Source organism: Mytilus trossulus, chromosome 5 (genome assembly GCF_036588685.1).
Source record: "Mytilus trossulus isolate FHL-02 chromosome 5, PNRI_Mtr1.1.1.hap1, whole genome shotgun sequence".
In the NCBI taxonomy this organism is placed as follows: Eukaryota; Metazoa; Mollusca; class Bivalvia; order Mytilida; family Mytilidae; genus Mytilus; species Mytilus trossulus.
In genome coordinates, this window is record NC_086377.1 from 20,216,542 (window position 1) to 20,234,283 (window position 17,742).

The 17,742-nt window shown below is 31.3% G+C and overlaps 1 protein-coding gene across 1 annotated transcript; it reads left to right on the forward strand.

Moving 5' to 3' along the window:
* The first annotated feature begins 7,719 nt into the window (after positions 1–7,719).
* Positions 7,720–17,002, forward strand: LOC134719496 (shiftless antiviral inhibitor of ribosomal frameshifting protein homolog). Its single transcript, XM_063582485.1, has 7 exons — positions 7,720–7,838; positions 9,522–9,633; positions 11,872–11,918; positions 14,338–14,469; positions 15,319–15,422; positions 15,930–16,084; positions 16,784–17,002. The coding sequence occupies exons 1-7, from the start codon at positions 7,818–7,820 to the stop codon at positions 16,957–16,959; spliced, it is 747 nt and encodes a 248-aa protein (XP_063438555.1). The 5' UTR covers positions 7,720–7,817; the 3' UTR covers positions 16,960–17,002.
* Positions 17,003–17,742: the final 740 nt, after the last annotated feature.

The window sequence follows — 17,742 nt, forward strand, 5'->3', positions numbered from 1 at the left end:
AATTTACTGCAATTTCTTTCGCAATCTATATCTAACTTAATAAATGAACGAACGAATTATCTTTTTTTTTTTGAGTTTTTGATCTGAATTGTCATATAATTTCGCAGTTCGGTGAGTTAATGCCATTACATTCAATTTTCGTCTAATTGATGTAAGAAACGCTCATCCATTTCCGACAGTGGCAATATTCTAAGACATCAATTTATAAGTTACGAATCAAGTAATTAATCTGTAACAAGTTATTAACCTCCATCTCGATAATATAGAACTAAGGTGAAATGGGTTGATTGTCAAAGAAACAATTATAAGACTTTAAACATTTATCAATGTACAGCATACAGCACATTCGAAGTAACAACATTCAGTGTACAAGTATAAATAATGCAGTAACTTAAATGTTGTACATACATGCATGGGCATTTAGAAGTATTGATTCATCTTAAATATTTATATTTCTCAAGGACTCTCTACTAAAATTTGCTTTAATTGATGATTATTAATATTTGATACATTTGAATATCTTTTCGAGAAGCACGCCAGTTTTAATTATGAGCTATTTTAATTGAGTAAGAAATTCAGATATTACATAGACGTCATCGATATTGAACATTTTACAATGTATATTGTTGTATCTTATACTTATAAGCATGTTTTCGGAATACTTTTTCATAAAAAAACAAATTACCAATTGGCAATTATTTACCTGAACTCAATCGTCACAGTTTGCTGAGTTAGTCATTTTACAGACTGAGACCCCTCTTATTGATATGAGAATCGTATCTGATGTATATGGAATAATCTAAGATAGCAATATGTTAGTAATTATATAACACTACTTATTAATTTCCATTTATAAGAAGCAAATACCATACAAACATAAGGAATTGTGATATGTTTGCCTATGGAACAATATACTATACATATGTATAAATGAACAAAGGACAACTTGTTCATCGTAACAATGCAATTTAAAAGTTTAAATGATGCAATACCTGAAACAACTTTCTGAGCACTGCGGACAACGAAATCTTTGTGCATGGGGAATTAAGAAGTAATGATTTAACTGGGATAGGTTAGGTCTGTAAGGACACCTAATAATGATTGTTGTCATGAATATTTGATACATCCAAATAGCATTTAAAGTAGCATCGACAGCATTGAAATGGTTGTATTTAAATAATTAAGCCTTTAATCTCAAGTAGACAAATATCATATGGAGATAGCTTTTGTGGAAAAATGAACAACGCGTTTTGTTTTATATTAAATTTATAAACAGCTTTATGGCATGTGTGTTTTTTCTTTAATTTTTTATACATATAATCGGAACGTTTGTAGTTGTATTAAAATGCTATAATTTAGAGTTTTTTAATTTGAAAAATCTATAAAGTGATAATTATATATCTTAATTGCAATGGATCGATACCGTTGCTTTAGTACTTACTAAATAATAATAATTCTTTATTCCTTAAGCAAATATACAGCTCATAGGATTAAATACATACACAAATTATACAGTTTACATAAACATATACATAAACATATACAGCATTAATATATAGCGGAGTTTGGCATACAATTTACATTGGTAATAAAGGTAAAAAATAAAAATCAAGTGTTACGAATTTTCTCTGCCTCGTACAGGTGTTTACCCAGATTATTTAATTTTTTGATATTTCTTACAGATAGTAATTGAACTTATTTGAAGGTAGATGGGTTTTTGTAATAATATATCTTAATATATTTACTTCTGACATTTACATATTTATCACACTCTAATATAAAATGATATTCTTTTCGATTATTTTCTTATTACACATATTACAAACACGCTCATTTCTGGAAATATTAAAGTATATTCCAGTTTCTACATTAAGTGAATGTGAATTGATTCTATATTTAGTTACATATGACTGATATAAACTGTTCTATGGTCGATTCAAATTAAATTGCAAAGTATGTCCTTCATGTATATATTGATATAAATAACATTTTGAAGTGTTTTCAAAAAATGACAAGGCCTCGGCTATATAATTATCAACAATTCTTTTTTTAAATTCATGCAAAAATAATTGACTATTTCCAACACTTTGTGCTAACCATATATTATTAAATCCATACCTGTTTAGTATGTCTCTTATTTTACAACTCCAATTGAGTTTATCATTCGGTTTGACAAAACTAGATTCGTACATATCTTCATAAATACTATTCAATATACAATTATTAGATTCTAATAACGTCAACCAATAACGTACTATTCTTACATATCTATTAACATACAATGGTAAACACCCAAGTTCAAAATACACCATATGGTTCACAGTCGTTTTTCTCACTTTCAAAATTCTTTTTAAATAATACAAATGAAGCGTTTCTATATCAGTTCACTTATGGAAACCCCATATTTCACAACCATATTTCACAATACTTGTTACATATGTATCAAAAAGGGACATCAAAGTCTCAGTGTTATAACAATCATCATAAATCTTACTCAATAAACAAAATGTAGCCTTTCTACCCTGTTTAGATAGTGTTTTCTGTGTTACAGTAAAAGTACCATTATAGTTTAATAAGAAACCAAGATATACAAACTGATCACACATTTCTATCATTTTACCATTCAAATACCATTGTTCGTTCTCTTTCAGTACACCTTTTTTACGAAAAACAAATATTTTGGTTTTTCTTAAATTAATATCAAGACCATTCTTTAATGAACTATCATATACAGTCACTATCATTTTTTGTAAATCAGAAATACTTTCGCTGAAGAGAACTGTATCATCAGCATACATAAAAAGATAAAGATTTAACAATTTTACTTCATATGGTTCTATTCCTTGTTTAATTAACTCAATTTCTATGTCATTTACATAAATTGCATATAAAAATGGTGATAATGATTCGCCTTGCATTAGGCCAACATTACAATGAATGAAATCTGAAAATTCACCATCTAATTTAACACAAGTTTTTAACATAGAATACATTGATTTAATAAGATTCAGTAAATTTCCACTTATACCGCATTTCAACATTTTTTGCCATAAAACATAATGTGACACTGTCGAAAGCTTTGACAAAATCAATGAAACAACAATAGAGACGCTTTCCTTTACGTTAACTTTTGATGCAATAGAATGAAGGGAAAAAATCGCGTCGTGTGTACCATATCCAGGGACAAATCCAAATAGCGCATCAGTCAATATACTGTATTCTTTGCACCACTTCAATAGTCTTGTATTAATGACAAAGGTAAACAATTTCCCAAAATGAGACACAAGCGAAATTCCTCTGTAATTTCCTGTATCATCAACTTGACCTTTTTTAAATAGCGGAACTAAAACACTCTTGACCAATATTTCTGGAAACCAACCGGTAATAAGTATTACGTTAAAAAGTTTACATAACTGTGGCAGTAGGACTAATTTACACTCCTTCAAAAATTCATTTAATAGATTGTCATAGCCTGTTGCTTTTTCAGCTTTCAATTTTTTAACGCAAACATCAATTTCTTGCTCCGTAAAAGGTCGGTCCATTTCTTCGTAAATGACTTCATTGTTGACTTCTACTTCCGGTCCATCGTCAATTTCTTCTTTAGAAACTAAGTTTTTAAAATGAGTCACAAAATCGTTTAATTTTATGTTGCTTTGTTTGGCCTTTTTTCGTTTCCTGAATTTTCGATAAAAGTACTTTGGATTCGTTTTCTCATAGAACTCAACATGTTTCCTCTCTGTTTTTTATATCGTCTTTTTAAACTATTCTCACGTCGTTTAAATCTTTGTTTCGCAAGATTTAAAATTAGTCTGTTTTCTTCAACAATCATTTTGGCTAAATTGTTTCAATGAGCGTTTATATTCAATATATACAATTATTTGCAGTCATCAGTTATCCATGGTTTATCTTGTCGTATATTTATAGGTTTATAAGTTCGCTTTAAGCTGTTACAATAATCACATTTTAAAACTTTAGTCACTTCTGTTTTTGTATATTTATTGACAATATCTGAGAGACACGAATTAATATTGTTCACAATTTGGTCGATATTCCTTGGCTCGTCGGATAAACTATTCATCAGTTCATTAACTTTATCGGAATTTGCCGCAAGGTCCCTTTGAACGTCATCTTTAAACCCTTCATTCCATTTATAACAATCATATTTAACAGTTTTACAAGTACATATTTCATTTAAAGTTAATCCTTTAAGTTTAAAAACAACTTTTATCGGTGCATGACATGAAAAAGTAGTAAAATCACCAATGACAAAATCATTAACAATGGAAAAAGAATCATACGATAAAAGCAAATAATCAATTATGCTACATCCATTCTTATTTTGAAATGTAAAAGTTTCACTTTTTTTTCCAAAACGACCATCACATACTCTTATACCAGAAGATTTACATAAGTTCAAAATTTTACGACCAAACGAATTAGCCGGCATTATGTCCTCTGTTGTTCTTTTACTTGGTAGATCAGGTTCATAATTAAGTAAATCAGTGTTATTGCAGTCAAATACATTTAAATTGTCTTGCATTATGAAGTCATTTTCTAAACCTATTCTTCCGTTGAGATCACCAATCACTGCAATGTTACCCAATACACTATAATGTTCTATTTGTTCCTGCAAAACATCAAGGACATCTAAGTCATACTTTCGGTAAAACACATTATTATCAGGGGGCATATATATAGCACACAGATACAAATCTTTACTATCAAACATAATAACATTGCTTATTTTTAACCATATCATACTATTAGCACAACAATGCAATACCTCAATATACGGATTTAACCACTTTCTATAGAAAACAATTACTCCTCCTCCGTTGCACTTTTCCCTATAAACAAACTTTTTATCATAACCATTTAATTCGAATTCCGTCGGGCATTTGACCCAGCACTCATTAAAGCATACGATATCACAATTTGTTATTTCCATTAAAAATTCTTTGTCTGTTAGTTTCCGTAACAGACCTTTATATATATTCCATGAGCACACATTTAATGAACATTTATTACACTTATCACTTTCAGCAGTAGTACAGCCATTCTCGGCAAACTCCTATTCCTGCCACAACTTTCCTTCAACGAACAATTTATCCCCTACTAGATATGCCTCTTTATTTTCTTTACGTTTTTCCTTCATCACTGGTATCATTTTGTTTCGTTTTAATAACACCTCTGTCGGGTACTGAGGACTAATCCCAAATTTTGTCTGTCTTAAGCGACCCGAAGCTTTTCGTACCGTTTCTCGATCACCGAATTCAGAAAACTTCGGGTTTCTGGCATTCGTCTTTTTCCTACCAAGTCTATAGGCTTTTTCGAGTTTTATGCACTTTTTAGTGTCTTTAATGTTCAACCTTTGCTCGAGAAAATCTGTAATAATGTTCATGCTATTTTCTGGTTCTTTTTTTTTGCGCCGCATTCGCCTCCTCGTGATCACCCTGTGCCCCGTTTATTCCGGTATCCATTTCAGCAACTTCACTTTGTTCATCGATAGCAACGAATAGAAGGTTATTGCTGAAGTTTTGTTTTTCAACGTCGACAAGTCTATTTTTCACATTTAAGTTAACTGTAACTGGTAACTGTTTTTGAGGTTTCTATGCTTTCAGACACCTTTTCAAGTTTCTTTTTAATAGCTTGGTGTTCATCCGTTATATCGGACATGAATTGGACACTATGTTCAAGCGTGCTTATTCTGTCCTTGCAAGCTTTCACATCAACATCAACAGCACTAAATTTCGATTCGTATTTGTTTAATCGCTCTTCAATAGAGTCTAAGTTGTTTAGTTTTGTTTCCATCGAATCAACTTTTTTACATAGTTCATTTAGTATCCTCTCAATTCCGTTTGTTGCTATATGAAACGGCAGGGGTGGGGGTGGCGGTGGTGGACTGGGGTATTGTTGAAACTGATAGGGCTGGCCATGGTACTGGAAATTTGGTGGACTTGATTGAATGGGTGTGTATTGACTAAATCCCTGATTAATCGAATTGTTCATGTGTGTATTTTGATTGTAATTAATAGTAGGTGAGTTGTTGTAAAGACACAAGAAGGCCTCGCTTAGTGTATCTGTTAATAATACCTTGTTTTCGTCACCCTTTATGTCATCTGAACACTTTTTCTTCTTTCCTTTTGTTAACAAAGAACTGTCACTTGTCGAGCCTTCAGATGAATTATTTCCTTTAGCCTTTTCCCTCTTTCGTTTTTTGTCCTTTTTATCCTTTTTGTCCTTTTTATTTTTTTTGTCAGTCTTTTTGGGCATTACTAATCACACATTTAAATCCAATACAGATTTACTAATGCTGCATATTCACAAGTTTTACGCATTTTAATATCATAATTTAAGAACGAAAATTTTCACTACCATTCAAACTGGCGCATGCGTATATAATACTACCCACTACTTATACGACATAAAATACTTTCTTATATTGCCCGTTGATTTTGAACTTTAAAAATAAGGCAAGATATATATTATAAGACCAAACAGTAAACACACTTGAAAACTAAGGTTGAGATTAAGATTGCGAACGGGAGTGTGTAAATCGGATAAAACCCGCGTTTTGCATCGGTGTATAATATAATATAGTATTTGGAACGGAGATTTTAATATGTATCTAGAAAATAAATGTTTTTAATTTCCGATGCATTTTTTAGACATCATTTTAATATAATAAATCTTGAAAGAAACATCTTTTTTTTTAGCATTTCCCCCATATCAGGGTGATAGTGTTAAGGTTCGATTTAAGTGAAAAAATGTGACCACTGAAGTCGATGTAAGATTCATGAAACATACGTTTTTTTTCGAGCATCTTCACGAGTTGGTTGACTAATTTCACTGTTTATTTATGTATCCACAGCAGGAGACACATACCCTGTTTAGTGATCCTTAATCTTTCCTTGTTGGGGTTCATGCCTTCCCGTTCGATTTTTAATACTTCAATGATATGTCTATCTTAATTATTGATTTATTTGATTTGAACATGGATAATCTAGCTTAATGATCGTCTAAGTTTCTCAGTTGAGATGTTAAGATTGGTATGGGTCGAGGGATGATACCAGGAACAATATAGAAAAGGGCTATTTATAATCTTTTTATCACATATTTAAGTTCTGCAGAAAAGAGAAAAAATGTTAATTATAACAATTTAATAAAACATGAAAGGTAAAATCTTAAACATTTTATCACAAACGTGTCGTTAGGATGCAATGCCGTCACGTCATTTTGAACCAGGGCACAATATCATAGTACTTTGTTTTGCCCCTGGCGATTTTGAGGTTATAACATGTGCAAAACCTAAGGTATTCATAACAAATATGTGATAATTAATCTTCTTAACCATTTCGATAGAAGTGGATAGAACTGGACTATTAATTTAGTATTATGTTGTAATGTCAGATTTATGTACTCTGTTTAAATGCAAAAGTTCAAACTAATATAGCGATAATGCATTTCTGAATAGTATAAATTGAAAGACAGTAACTCTATTGTAATTATTTAATGAAATATATTAAGTATAACAAAAAAACGAAAATGATAAAATAAGTAATTATGGTATCAATAATCAACAAAAAAAGATTTCAAACTTTAACTTATTTGAAAATAAGAATACAATGTTTAAATGCATTGATCCAAAGATATCGATGAAAGCATATCTTTTGTATTGAGATGGTTTTTAAACCCTAATAAATATACACAGATATTTTTAAAAATACCTTTATCAAATAATAGACTGAAGATTGGTATTGATTGGTATACAATGAATAATATTTTATAAAAAGAAAGTACGATACAAGTTAATGTAAATGGAGGATAACGAACATGAGGTATTGTAAATACAAAAGTTGTCGTAAGGTTAAAAATGTTAAAATCTCGTAATTTTTTTTCAAAATTTGATGTCATATGAATTACTAGTAACAAATATCCGAAAAATAATATCTGTTGAAGGATACTATTGCGTTTGGTTTTCAACTTAATGAAAAACATCAATCCTACAAATACACGAAACTGATCATTGATTTTTGTTTTACTGTCTGTGAAAAAAAGTCAGGTTTTGTCTTTACTAAAGACGATTGTTAGAGCATGTAAATCTTAATATAAGATATGATATGGCAAATGATTTGTAATTGGATGGCAAAATGTCTTTCTGGTTTTGTTTATATTCTTGTTGTTGTTTTAGTTGTTGAAGTTCATACAAGTCTCGTTTATTCTATAATTATTCTAAATATCTAGTTAAACAAGATTTATCAAACAGTATTATTACTTCCTTGTTTATTTATATCACAAACAACGTAGATATGGAAACTAATCTAGTCCCAACTCATCAGCGGGAAGAACATTTTTGCGTCTGCACGTCCTTAGCGAAATTTGGCACATCTCGGCGTATTTTTGTAATTTGGAGAATTTGAAGCCTTTTATTCATGTATTTCATCAAGTCTGTTCAATCTTAAAAGTATTAAATTAATATATGGACGAATACGCTACGGATTAAGCGAGAAGCTATATAAACTGATATCACAAAGAGGAACTTAGAAAGAATAGCAAAACTTTTATACTTTTAATAAAATATGGTAAACTACAAGCCACGGCAGTATACAGCTATAACTAGCTACCTTATAGTACATATCATTTCACCGGCAGTAAGAGAAATAATAAAAAAAAAAATATTTTGAAGATTTCAATAAGCCATGTTTAGCATGCATAATATTGGTATAGTAACAATAGAATTAAACACATTTTGTAGAGAGGCGATTGGTGTGTTAAATGGGCCGTTAATCACACCAACTTAGTAAAAAGTCCGTTAATACGCCAAGTTCAATCATGGAATTTTCCAACTTTATCTTATATTAATATAAAAAAAATTCATTCACTAATATATTATTAATATTCTTTTGCATCTGAAACAGAAATAAAAAGAGTTTTTGAAGCCTGAATTTGTTTGGAACCACGGGATCTCACATTTGTTTGTCTGTGTGTCGTGCATGAATAGATAACGGTGAATTTGACCTTAATGAAAAATATGTGAATAATATTTTAACGGAACAATTTGATTGAACTAAAAGTAGGAATGCATTAAATTAGATATATAAATTTAATTTGCAAAAATATTTTAACTCCCTAGAACAGGATATATGAATTGACGTCAATAAAACTTATAATACGCTATCTTCAGTATAATTGTTAATTACATTTGTTTTTCTTTTAAAGAATGGCGATGTTGACAACACATTCTGAAATACGTTTTTTTAGATTTAGTATCGATAGGAAAGACCGTACGTCGTTTTTGGTTTTCCATTATTCTTTTTTATTCTCGGTGATGTACTGTATAACCAACAACTCATTCCATTCCTTGTCTCATTGCAATGTGATGAGCGAAAGTAAAATCTTCAATATTATGAATTTGGTTTTTTCTTTTCAATATATGAATGCATGTATTCACACTATTATAAACATATGTTTTTCGAAATGTTTATTCGACGAGAGATAATTTTTGTTTTTACCTTCAATAGATAACAAGACTACAAGAGCTGTTCAGAGGACGATTTACGTTTCAGGAAACACAGTCACTTTTCAACCATTTCCATGGAGATTGTCTGGCAGCTGCTAATTTTGTCATCGATGGTAAATAAATTTATTTTTATTGAAAACAAAATCTATATCATGATTGTGAAAAACATTTATATATGGTATAGAAATAACGTACATGAAGTTAAGATTATTCTGGTTTTGATTCATATTAGATTCATTACCAGAAAAGGTAGTTATATTTTACTGATTTATTAGGACAGACTAAATGTTTATGGGTGAAATAGATCCATGTATCTATTATTTTTATTTTTTTCCTCCTGTTTAAATTAACCACATTCAATAGTTTACCCCTCCCCCTTTTTCAATGAAATCTACCCAAGTGGGCCTCTTGTTTAAGTCAAAATTGAAAAACTACCCAAAACTTTTTTATATTGAAGAATTTGCTACAATACAACTATCTCGACACTAGAAAGACCACACCTTTCTTTTGTTTGGCTATACTGGTCTTTATACATGCCTACTTTATCATGGTTTTTAGACTGTAGTTGACCCACCAGTGCATATAAAATTTGAAATAAAATTCAAGAAAAAACAAAATGAATAATCAAGTTAGTGTTTTGGTAAGAATATGTATTACTTGTCACACCTAATCACAAAAATCCATGTCATGATGGATAGTTTTTAGAAAAATTCTACTTTTTAAACAAATTTTTAACCCAAATATGGAAGTTTCAATTAACCATGCAGTGCCGCAGACAGAAAAAGAAGTATTCTAAAAACAGATGTTGGCATGACACGGGTTATGTTCTTCTCATATATGTTATGATGGTATGATACTAAACCCCTAACGAGAAGGATTGTGCCTGATGTTCATATGATGAAATCATAATCTTTCAGTCAGTTTAATTGAAGTCTGGAGCTGGCATGTCAGTTAACTGCTAGTAGTCTGTTGTTATTTATGTATTATTGTCTTTTGTTTATTTTCTTTGGTTACATCTTCTTACATCAGACTCGGACTTCTCTTGACTTGAATTTTAATGTGCGTATTGTTATGCGTTTACTTTTCTACATTGGTTAGAGGTATAGGGGCAGGGTTGAGATCTCACAAACATGTTTAACCCCGCCGAATTTTTGCGTCTGTCCCAAGTCAGGAGCCTCTGGCCTTTATTAGTCTTGTATTATTTTAATTTTAGTTTCTTGTGTACAATTTGGAAATTAGTATGGCGTTCATTATCACTGAACTAGTATATACTTGTTTAGGGGCCAGCTGAAGGACGCCTCCGGGTGCGGGAATTTCTCGCTACATTGAAGACCTGTTGGTGACCTTCTGCTGTTGTTTTTTTTATTTGGTCGGGTTGTTGTCTCTTTGACACATTCCCCATTTCCATTCTCAATTTTATTTACTGATAAAGTCATGTGTCTGCTGAAAATGTTTAAAGATTCGTCTTCATTTTCGTCGAACACACACAACAAATGACGCAAACTATCGTCGCCTTATGGAAGCTGGCGTGTCATGTTTAGGATTTTTTGTCACATTTTCGGAATCCTCTGGTTTTATCCATTTGAATGCCTTGAAAACAATTGCCTGGTGACCCGCACTTTTCTTTTTGTAAATCTTTTACATGTATAAAGATAAGCCATCTGTAAAAGTGTTATACATTTTTATTTATTCTTTAACAGTTTTTAAAAACTTCAACTCGTCAAGGATAATATTTTCCCGTCAAAATTTCAATGGCTAATACCTCGAAAACAAGCATAGTGACCTATATATATATTGCGCTTTTAATTTTTTTTTTATTAATACCCTATCAATATAAACTGGTGTTTTGAAAAAAAGTATTTTTTTTGAAACTGATAAGCTAACTCCCTTAAATGGATTACAATTGTAATCAACGTAATAATTGTAAGTGTGTTGCTTATTTTATGTTCAGTGGCAAATATTTATTAATCATGAACTTTTGACGAAGTCCATACGTTATATATACCTGCAAGATTTTTGTTAATGACCCATCAAAGTACTTAAAAAAACAAGGCTTCGGATACGTACAATAACATTAGAACACATGATTTTCATATACAATTCAAATAATAAAATGCTACACTATTTACAATATTGCATCATATCTAGATAAATTACATAATTACAATTAACAGTTTGATAAGGCTACGAGAGCTGTTAAAGTGGATGGAAGTTGGCACGTTCTACTGTGGTGAGACGATGAAATGTTATTTTCTTTCTGCATTGTGTTACTACACTAAAGGTTGACGAATGTGTCTTATATTATATTATGCCCTTTGATTATGCAATCAATATACACGTTTTCTTTGCAGAAGAACCACAAAGAGTCAGAGATGTTATTGGCACCGAAAATGAAACGGTAGGATTATTTTTGTGCATGTTTACAATTTTCTAAATAAATAAATTTATATTCAGGAATCCTGAAGTTAAATGGTCTATGCTGACGTGCGATGTCCCCTCGATGGTCCCATCGCTGATGTGCAATGGTCCATTTGACCCTAACTACAGTTTGATACTAAATGAGAGATTGATCTCAGTAATTTAGCTGTGTGTGAAAATAATTCTGCTGTGAAAGTTTGTCCTTGTTTACTTCTTCTCTTGGAATTCCTGTGTACGGGATACAATTATTATATTATGTAGATATAAACAAAAAGATGTGGTATGATTGCCAATGAGACAACTCTCCACAAAATACCAAATCAACATAGACATTTACAACTATAGGTAACCGTACGGCCTTCAACAATGAGCAAATCCCATACCACATAGTCAGCTATAAAAGGCCCGGTAAGGCAATGTAAAACAATTCAAACGAGAAAACTAAGGGCCTCATTTATTTTTAAAAAATGAACGAAAAACAAATATGTAACACATAAACGAACGACAACCACTAAATTATAGACTCCTGACTTTGGACAGGCACATACATAAATAATGTGTCGGGGTTAAACATGTTAGCGAGATCCCAACCCTCCCCTAATCTGGAACAGTGGTATAACAGTATACATAAGAACGAACTAAAAAAATAGTTGAAAAAGGCTTAACTCACCAGATTAATGCATGTTTGCAATTTTTTAAATAAATAAATTTATATTCAGGAACGCTGAAGTAAAATGGTCTAAGCTGACGTGCGATATCCGCTTGATTGTCCCATCGCTGATGTGCATGGACCATATGATCTTAATTACAGTTTGACATGAAACGAGAGATTGCTCTCAATAATTTTGCTGCGTGTGAAAACAATTCTGCATAGATGTTTGTCTTTGTTTACTTCTTCTTTTGGAATCAATGTTTACAGGGTGCAAGTATTATATAACGAAGATACTAAAAAGATGTGGTATGATTGCCAATGAGAAAACTCTCCACAAAAGTTCAAAATAACACAGATATTCACAACTATAAGTCACCGTAAGGCCTTTAACAATGAACAATGCCCATACTGGATAGTCAGCTATAATGGCCCCGCATGGCAATGTAAAACAATTCAAACGAGAAAACTGAAGGCCCAATTTATGTTTACAAAATGAACGAAAAACAAATATGTAACACATAAACAAACGACAACCACTGAATTATCATGATTATAGACTCCTGACTTTGAACAGCCACATACATACATAATGTGGCGGGGTTAAACATATTAGCGGGATACCAACCCTCCCCTAACATCGGACAGCGGTATAACAGTACAACATAAGAACGAACTTTAAAAATCAGTTGAAAAATGATTACTCCATCAGATGGACAAAAATACAAGTAAACGTGACCGGGTACTTGTACATCCCAACAACAAAAATACACTAGGAACAGATCTGGGAGTATGTGGATCTTTATGTATCTGTTAAGAGAATACCACGATCCTTGTAAGTAATAAAGAAATGGCATTCTGTAGAAAATAAAAGGATCATCAGTATAAAAGATTCCCCTCGATTTAGAAATCCCCTTTCTAGCAAAGCCCATACCGCAACCCATAAGAGGTTCCGAAATGATTTGTCTCGTTTTATAGTTTGCTATCTGAAAACCTACCATGCTTTTAAGTTATGGTAATAACATGTAGTTTTTGATTTAATGAAACAACAACTTTTGCATGCACGTCTGTGGTTGTCAATTTCAGGACGATTGTACGAACAATAGCCTTATTCATGAAACACAATCTAAAGTAACAACTGGCACTTCTCTTTTAGATTTCCTTTCTCTTCCTTTTTCTTTTTCTTGTAAGTATTATACCATTCTCTGTTAACAAATAAATCCATCTGTGATTGATCGAACACTAACTCTAGAGGACCTGTCAAGTTCATGGTAAATGGAGATTTCTCTGTACAACTTATCACATGCATGATTATAAAAGATTCTTATATAACAACGTCATTGGTCAAACGTCGTAGTACACAAGATCAGTCAAATATGACATAATTTTGTTTTGATATAGGAGGCGGCTACTCACAAGTAAATTTTAATAAACGTAAAATTTATTATTATGAAAGTTTAACAGATGACATTAACATCGTAAGATCGGTGTCGTTATAGTCAATTTGTATCTTCTGTGCGGATTTTTACTTGTCGTTCCTTCTTTTTTTTCTGTTGTCATGGTCATATGCGATTACTACTTGGACATTTGGTTTGTAGTTGATACCTTTTATTGTTGTCCTTTGTTTGGTCTAATAAAATGTAATCGGTTACTATTGTAAAACGAAACATTCGCCTGTAGTTAATGACATTTATCACTTATTTTTTCTTCCAATTTGGACAGTTTCTCTTATTTTGTTTTTTATTTCTAGTGGCAAATTGTTGCAAATAACCACAATTGGAACAACCTTGTGCGACAAGGAATTATCCCAAAACAGGAGAGACAGTTTGCATGCGGACCATGTGATAACGTTTGGTGGAGAAAAGTTCCAAGTCGAAAGCTGGTATGTTTAATTTAGTTGAAAGTGTTTTGCAAGAAGCAAATGTTTATTTATTTTAATCTGTGTCTACACTATGTAATTAAAGGACCTATAATTTTGTCGTGATATTGTTGTATTTGTGCCATAACATGTCTGAAATGGACTATTGCTATAGCATTAAAAACTTAAATCACAAAAATACTAAACTCTAGGAAAATCTAATTGGAAACTCCATAGTCACATGCGAGAAATGTCATATTCCTGACTTATTACAGGCATTTTCAAATGTAGAAAATGGTGGATTAAACCTGGTTTTATTGCGCCTAACCTCTTCTTTAAATTTTGTGTTCGTCTAGGACCAAGGAATTGCAGATTGGTAGGATGTAACATTTTTTTACAAATGATGTATGCTTGTTCGAAGGACGATATGGTCCAAATAGTATATAAATTGCGAACAAATTTAAATTTTTGAAGTATTAATGATGGTTAACCCAGGATAAATAACTACCAAAGTTAAATCTGACAATCTCTTTCGGAACAAGAACATATCAACAATAAACCAATAGGTAGGTGAATTGACAGACCTTTCTTTCTTCAGTTCGAAATTTGATCAGATATTCTGCATTGAAGAATCGTTATGATAAAGTATACATTTAGTTTTCCGTCTTACATAGTCGTTTTAGTAGCATTTACTGTAAAGTTCACGGTCAAATTGAATTACATGTGTGATATCGTGTTTTATTTGCACTGCTTTTCGCATAAGTGAAATGCAACCCTATATTAAAACGTTGATCTTATTCATTGTGAAAGATGAACTGTACACTAAACTCATTATATTATCCAAATTGCTAGCTCTACTATACTTTAAACCAGGTATCAACATGTATGCTGTGTAATACAAGATATGAAGCTGTACCAAAAGAATATGAATGGGGAAGAGCAAAATATCGTTGCCAATTTTGTGGAAATGTCTTTATGTATGTATAAAAAATCAACAATATAAATTTTAGATTTTCATTAGATTTCGTGGGATTGAAAAAGTATAACAGTAGTAGCTCGCTTCAAGGGTAATTCAAAAGAATATTGAAGGTCATACAAACTGACATTATCAAACATTAAACTTGATCCAAACACAGAGAAGTGTATGCGTTATTAACTAGCAATATTCATAATTAAAGAATAACAATTTCTGAACATTGTTAAGTTCGACTACTTTACGTCTGTACAGTTAATTTACTTTATACAATATAACATGCTCAGTGGTATGCTGCGCATACTCTTTTTATTTTGAACATCTAAATAACATACCTTTTGGAAAGTTTGTATAATCGAAACTAATGTCCAAATAGATCTATAATATTTCCTTGTTATTCATGTTGTTGTAATACAGAAAATTCTGAGTTAATAAAGGGGAGAAATTAATGAAATTTTACAATGAAGAATGGGTAGAACCTTAACGTATAATGTTTCATCCATCATTTCAGAGGATTTGGACAAATGGGAATCGCTTCTAGTTTGTGTTACAGATGTCAAACTGCTTGTGCTCCATTGGAAATCCTACCAGGACGACAAAGAACTGAAGGAACCCCATCGAGAAATGTCCATTCATGTCTTTGTCATAGTTGTTTTAATCGTGCAGGTATGTTTTCAATAAGAAGCAACTTCTTGTTCATTTAGATATTTTGTTTTCAACATCTTTCCAAATGGCATTCAAAACAGTAACATTTACATAATATTACAAATATGAACATACTCTAAGCAAACATAAATAAACATTATAAAGGTATAAATTGCATATGAAATATAAATGAAAACAACACATTATATATTTCATGCATCCGAAGCTTTTTTACGGATTTACCATCAACAAAAAATACGATCAGATCCGAATCTTAGAATGCTTAATAGCATAACTAACAGTTGGTTAATTACCCGTTATAACTGTCATGCTTTAGAAAAACTTCCTCAACATCGCATTCATAAAAACTGCAAGAGCCTAAACTTTCATACGCTAGAAATATGATTTTGATTCAAGACTGTCATATATGACAATCCTTTTCATTGTTTTTATCCATTCATTTAATGAGTTTGACCTTTTTTTTTGCACTTTAATCAGGGACTTTCAGTTTTGAATTCAGTATTTTTTTTTATTTTACTTTATTTTACCAGCAAATTCCAAGAATTTAGAACTTTTTAGTAATTTGTTAATTCGTTTTTTTTTGTTAAATATAATACAAATCAAATTATATTTTAGATATTAATTTAGACACATATGCAGGTTTGCCAAATCGTGATTGACCTCGTCTTATTTTTTGAGTGTATAAAATCTATATTTCAGATGGACATATTATAGAAGCATCCTGTGTGCATCCTCGATCATTGGAAAGGCAGGTAGTTTATGCTAGCCTTCAACACTTCAGTAGTGGATCCACAGTTGATACTTTCTTAACACAAGATGACCTGGCGTCCCTGGCTTCAGATTTTGAACCAACTTTATCAGATATTGATGAATAATCGAGCACCAGATGAAAGATAGAAAATAAATGTTAAAAGCATCTTTTTTCATTTTTTATACTTGTGAAAGTAACACCGTACAACATATGATTTATTAAACAGCAGCTGAACAGCATATCATTTAGGGACTTGATGCCCATGAGCTACATTGCATCTGAAAATGTCACCCAGGTGTCTACCAAACCCGATTAAAATATTACAACGTTTTGTTTATTCTTGAGACTCTAAAATCAACCAAAAATAATGTCTCTTATTATAGTGACTATCATATCAGTTGATTTTTCATGGTCATAAGATGCTTAACACAAGGACATTTTACCCATATCCTCTCCAAACAGAACAACACATTGCAGCTTTTTGGTTTATTCTTGTAGTTAATGCGTATTATACTACTACTTTTTATAACAACTGCTGCACCTAGTAACTCTAACGAAAAAAAAACATGCTGTCATGGCCGTTTTATACTTCCGCAAAAGTTATACCCAACAAAATCATTAAACTAACAAACAAACGAACAGATACAGTTAATTATCGCGTACATTTATTATTGCGATTGTGTCATTTAAGACTATGCGATTTAAATATTTGCTAAATTGAAAACAATCATATTAAAATTATCAAAGTTGCGAGTTAAAATTATTGTGATTATAACAATTTTTCGCAATAACAGAAACATCGCATCAGTTTCTGGATTTACAGTAAATCAACAGACAAAACCTTAGGTTCAACAAACAACAATAACAAAACCAACATCAACAGTAAAATAACTATAAAAACAAACAA

Coding starts and splice junctions, on each gene's coding strand:
- LOC134719496 (XM_063582485.1), top strand. CDS start 7,818: ATGGAGGATAACGAACATGAG. Junction 11,919..14,337: donor TTGGCACCGAAAATGAAACG/GTAGGATTATTT, acceptor TTTTATTTCTAG/TGGCAAATTGTTGCAAATAA. Junction 15,423..15,929: donor TTTTGTGGAAATGTCTTTAT/GTATGTATAAAA, acceptor CCATCATTTCAG/AGGATTTGGACAAATGGGAA.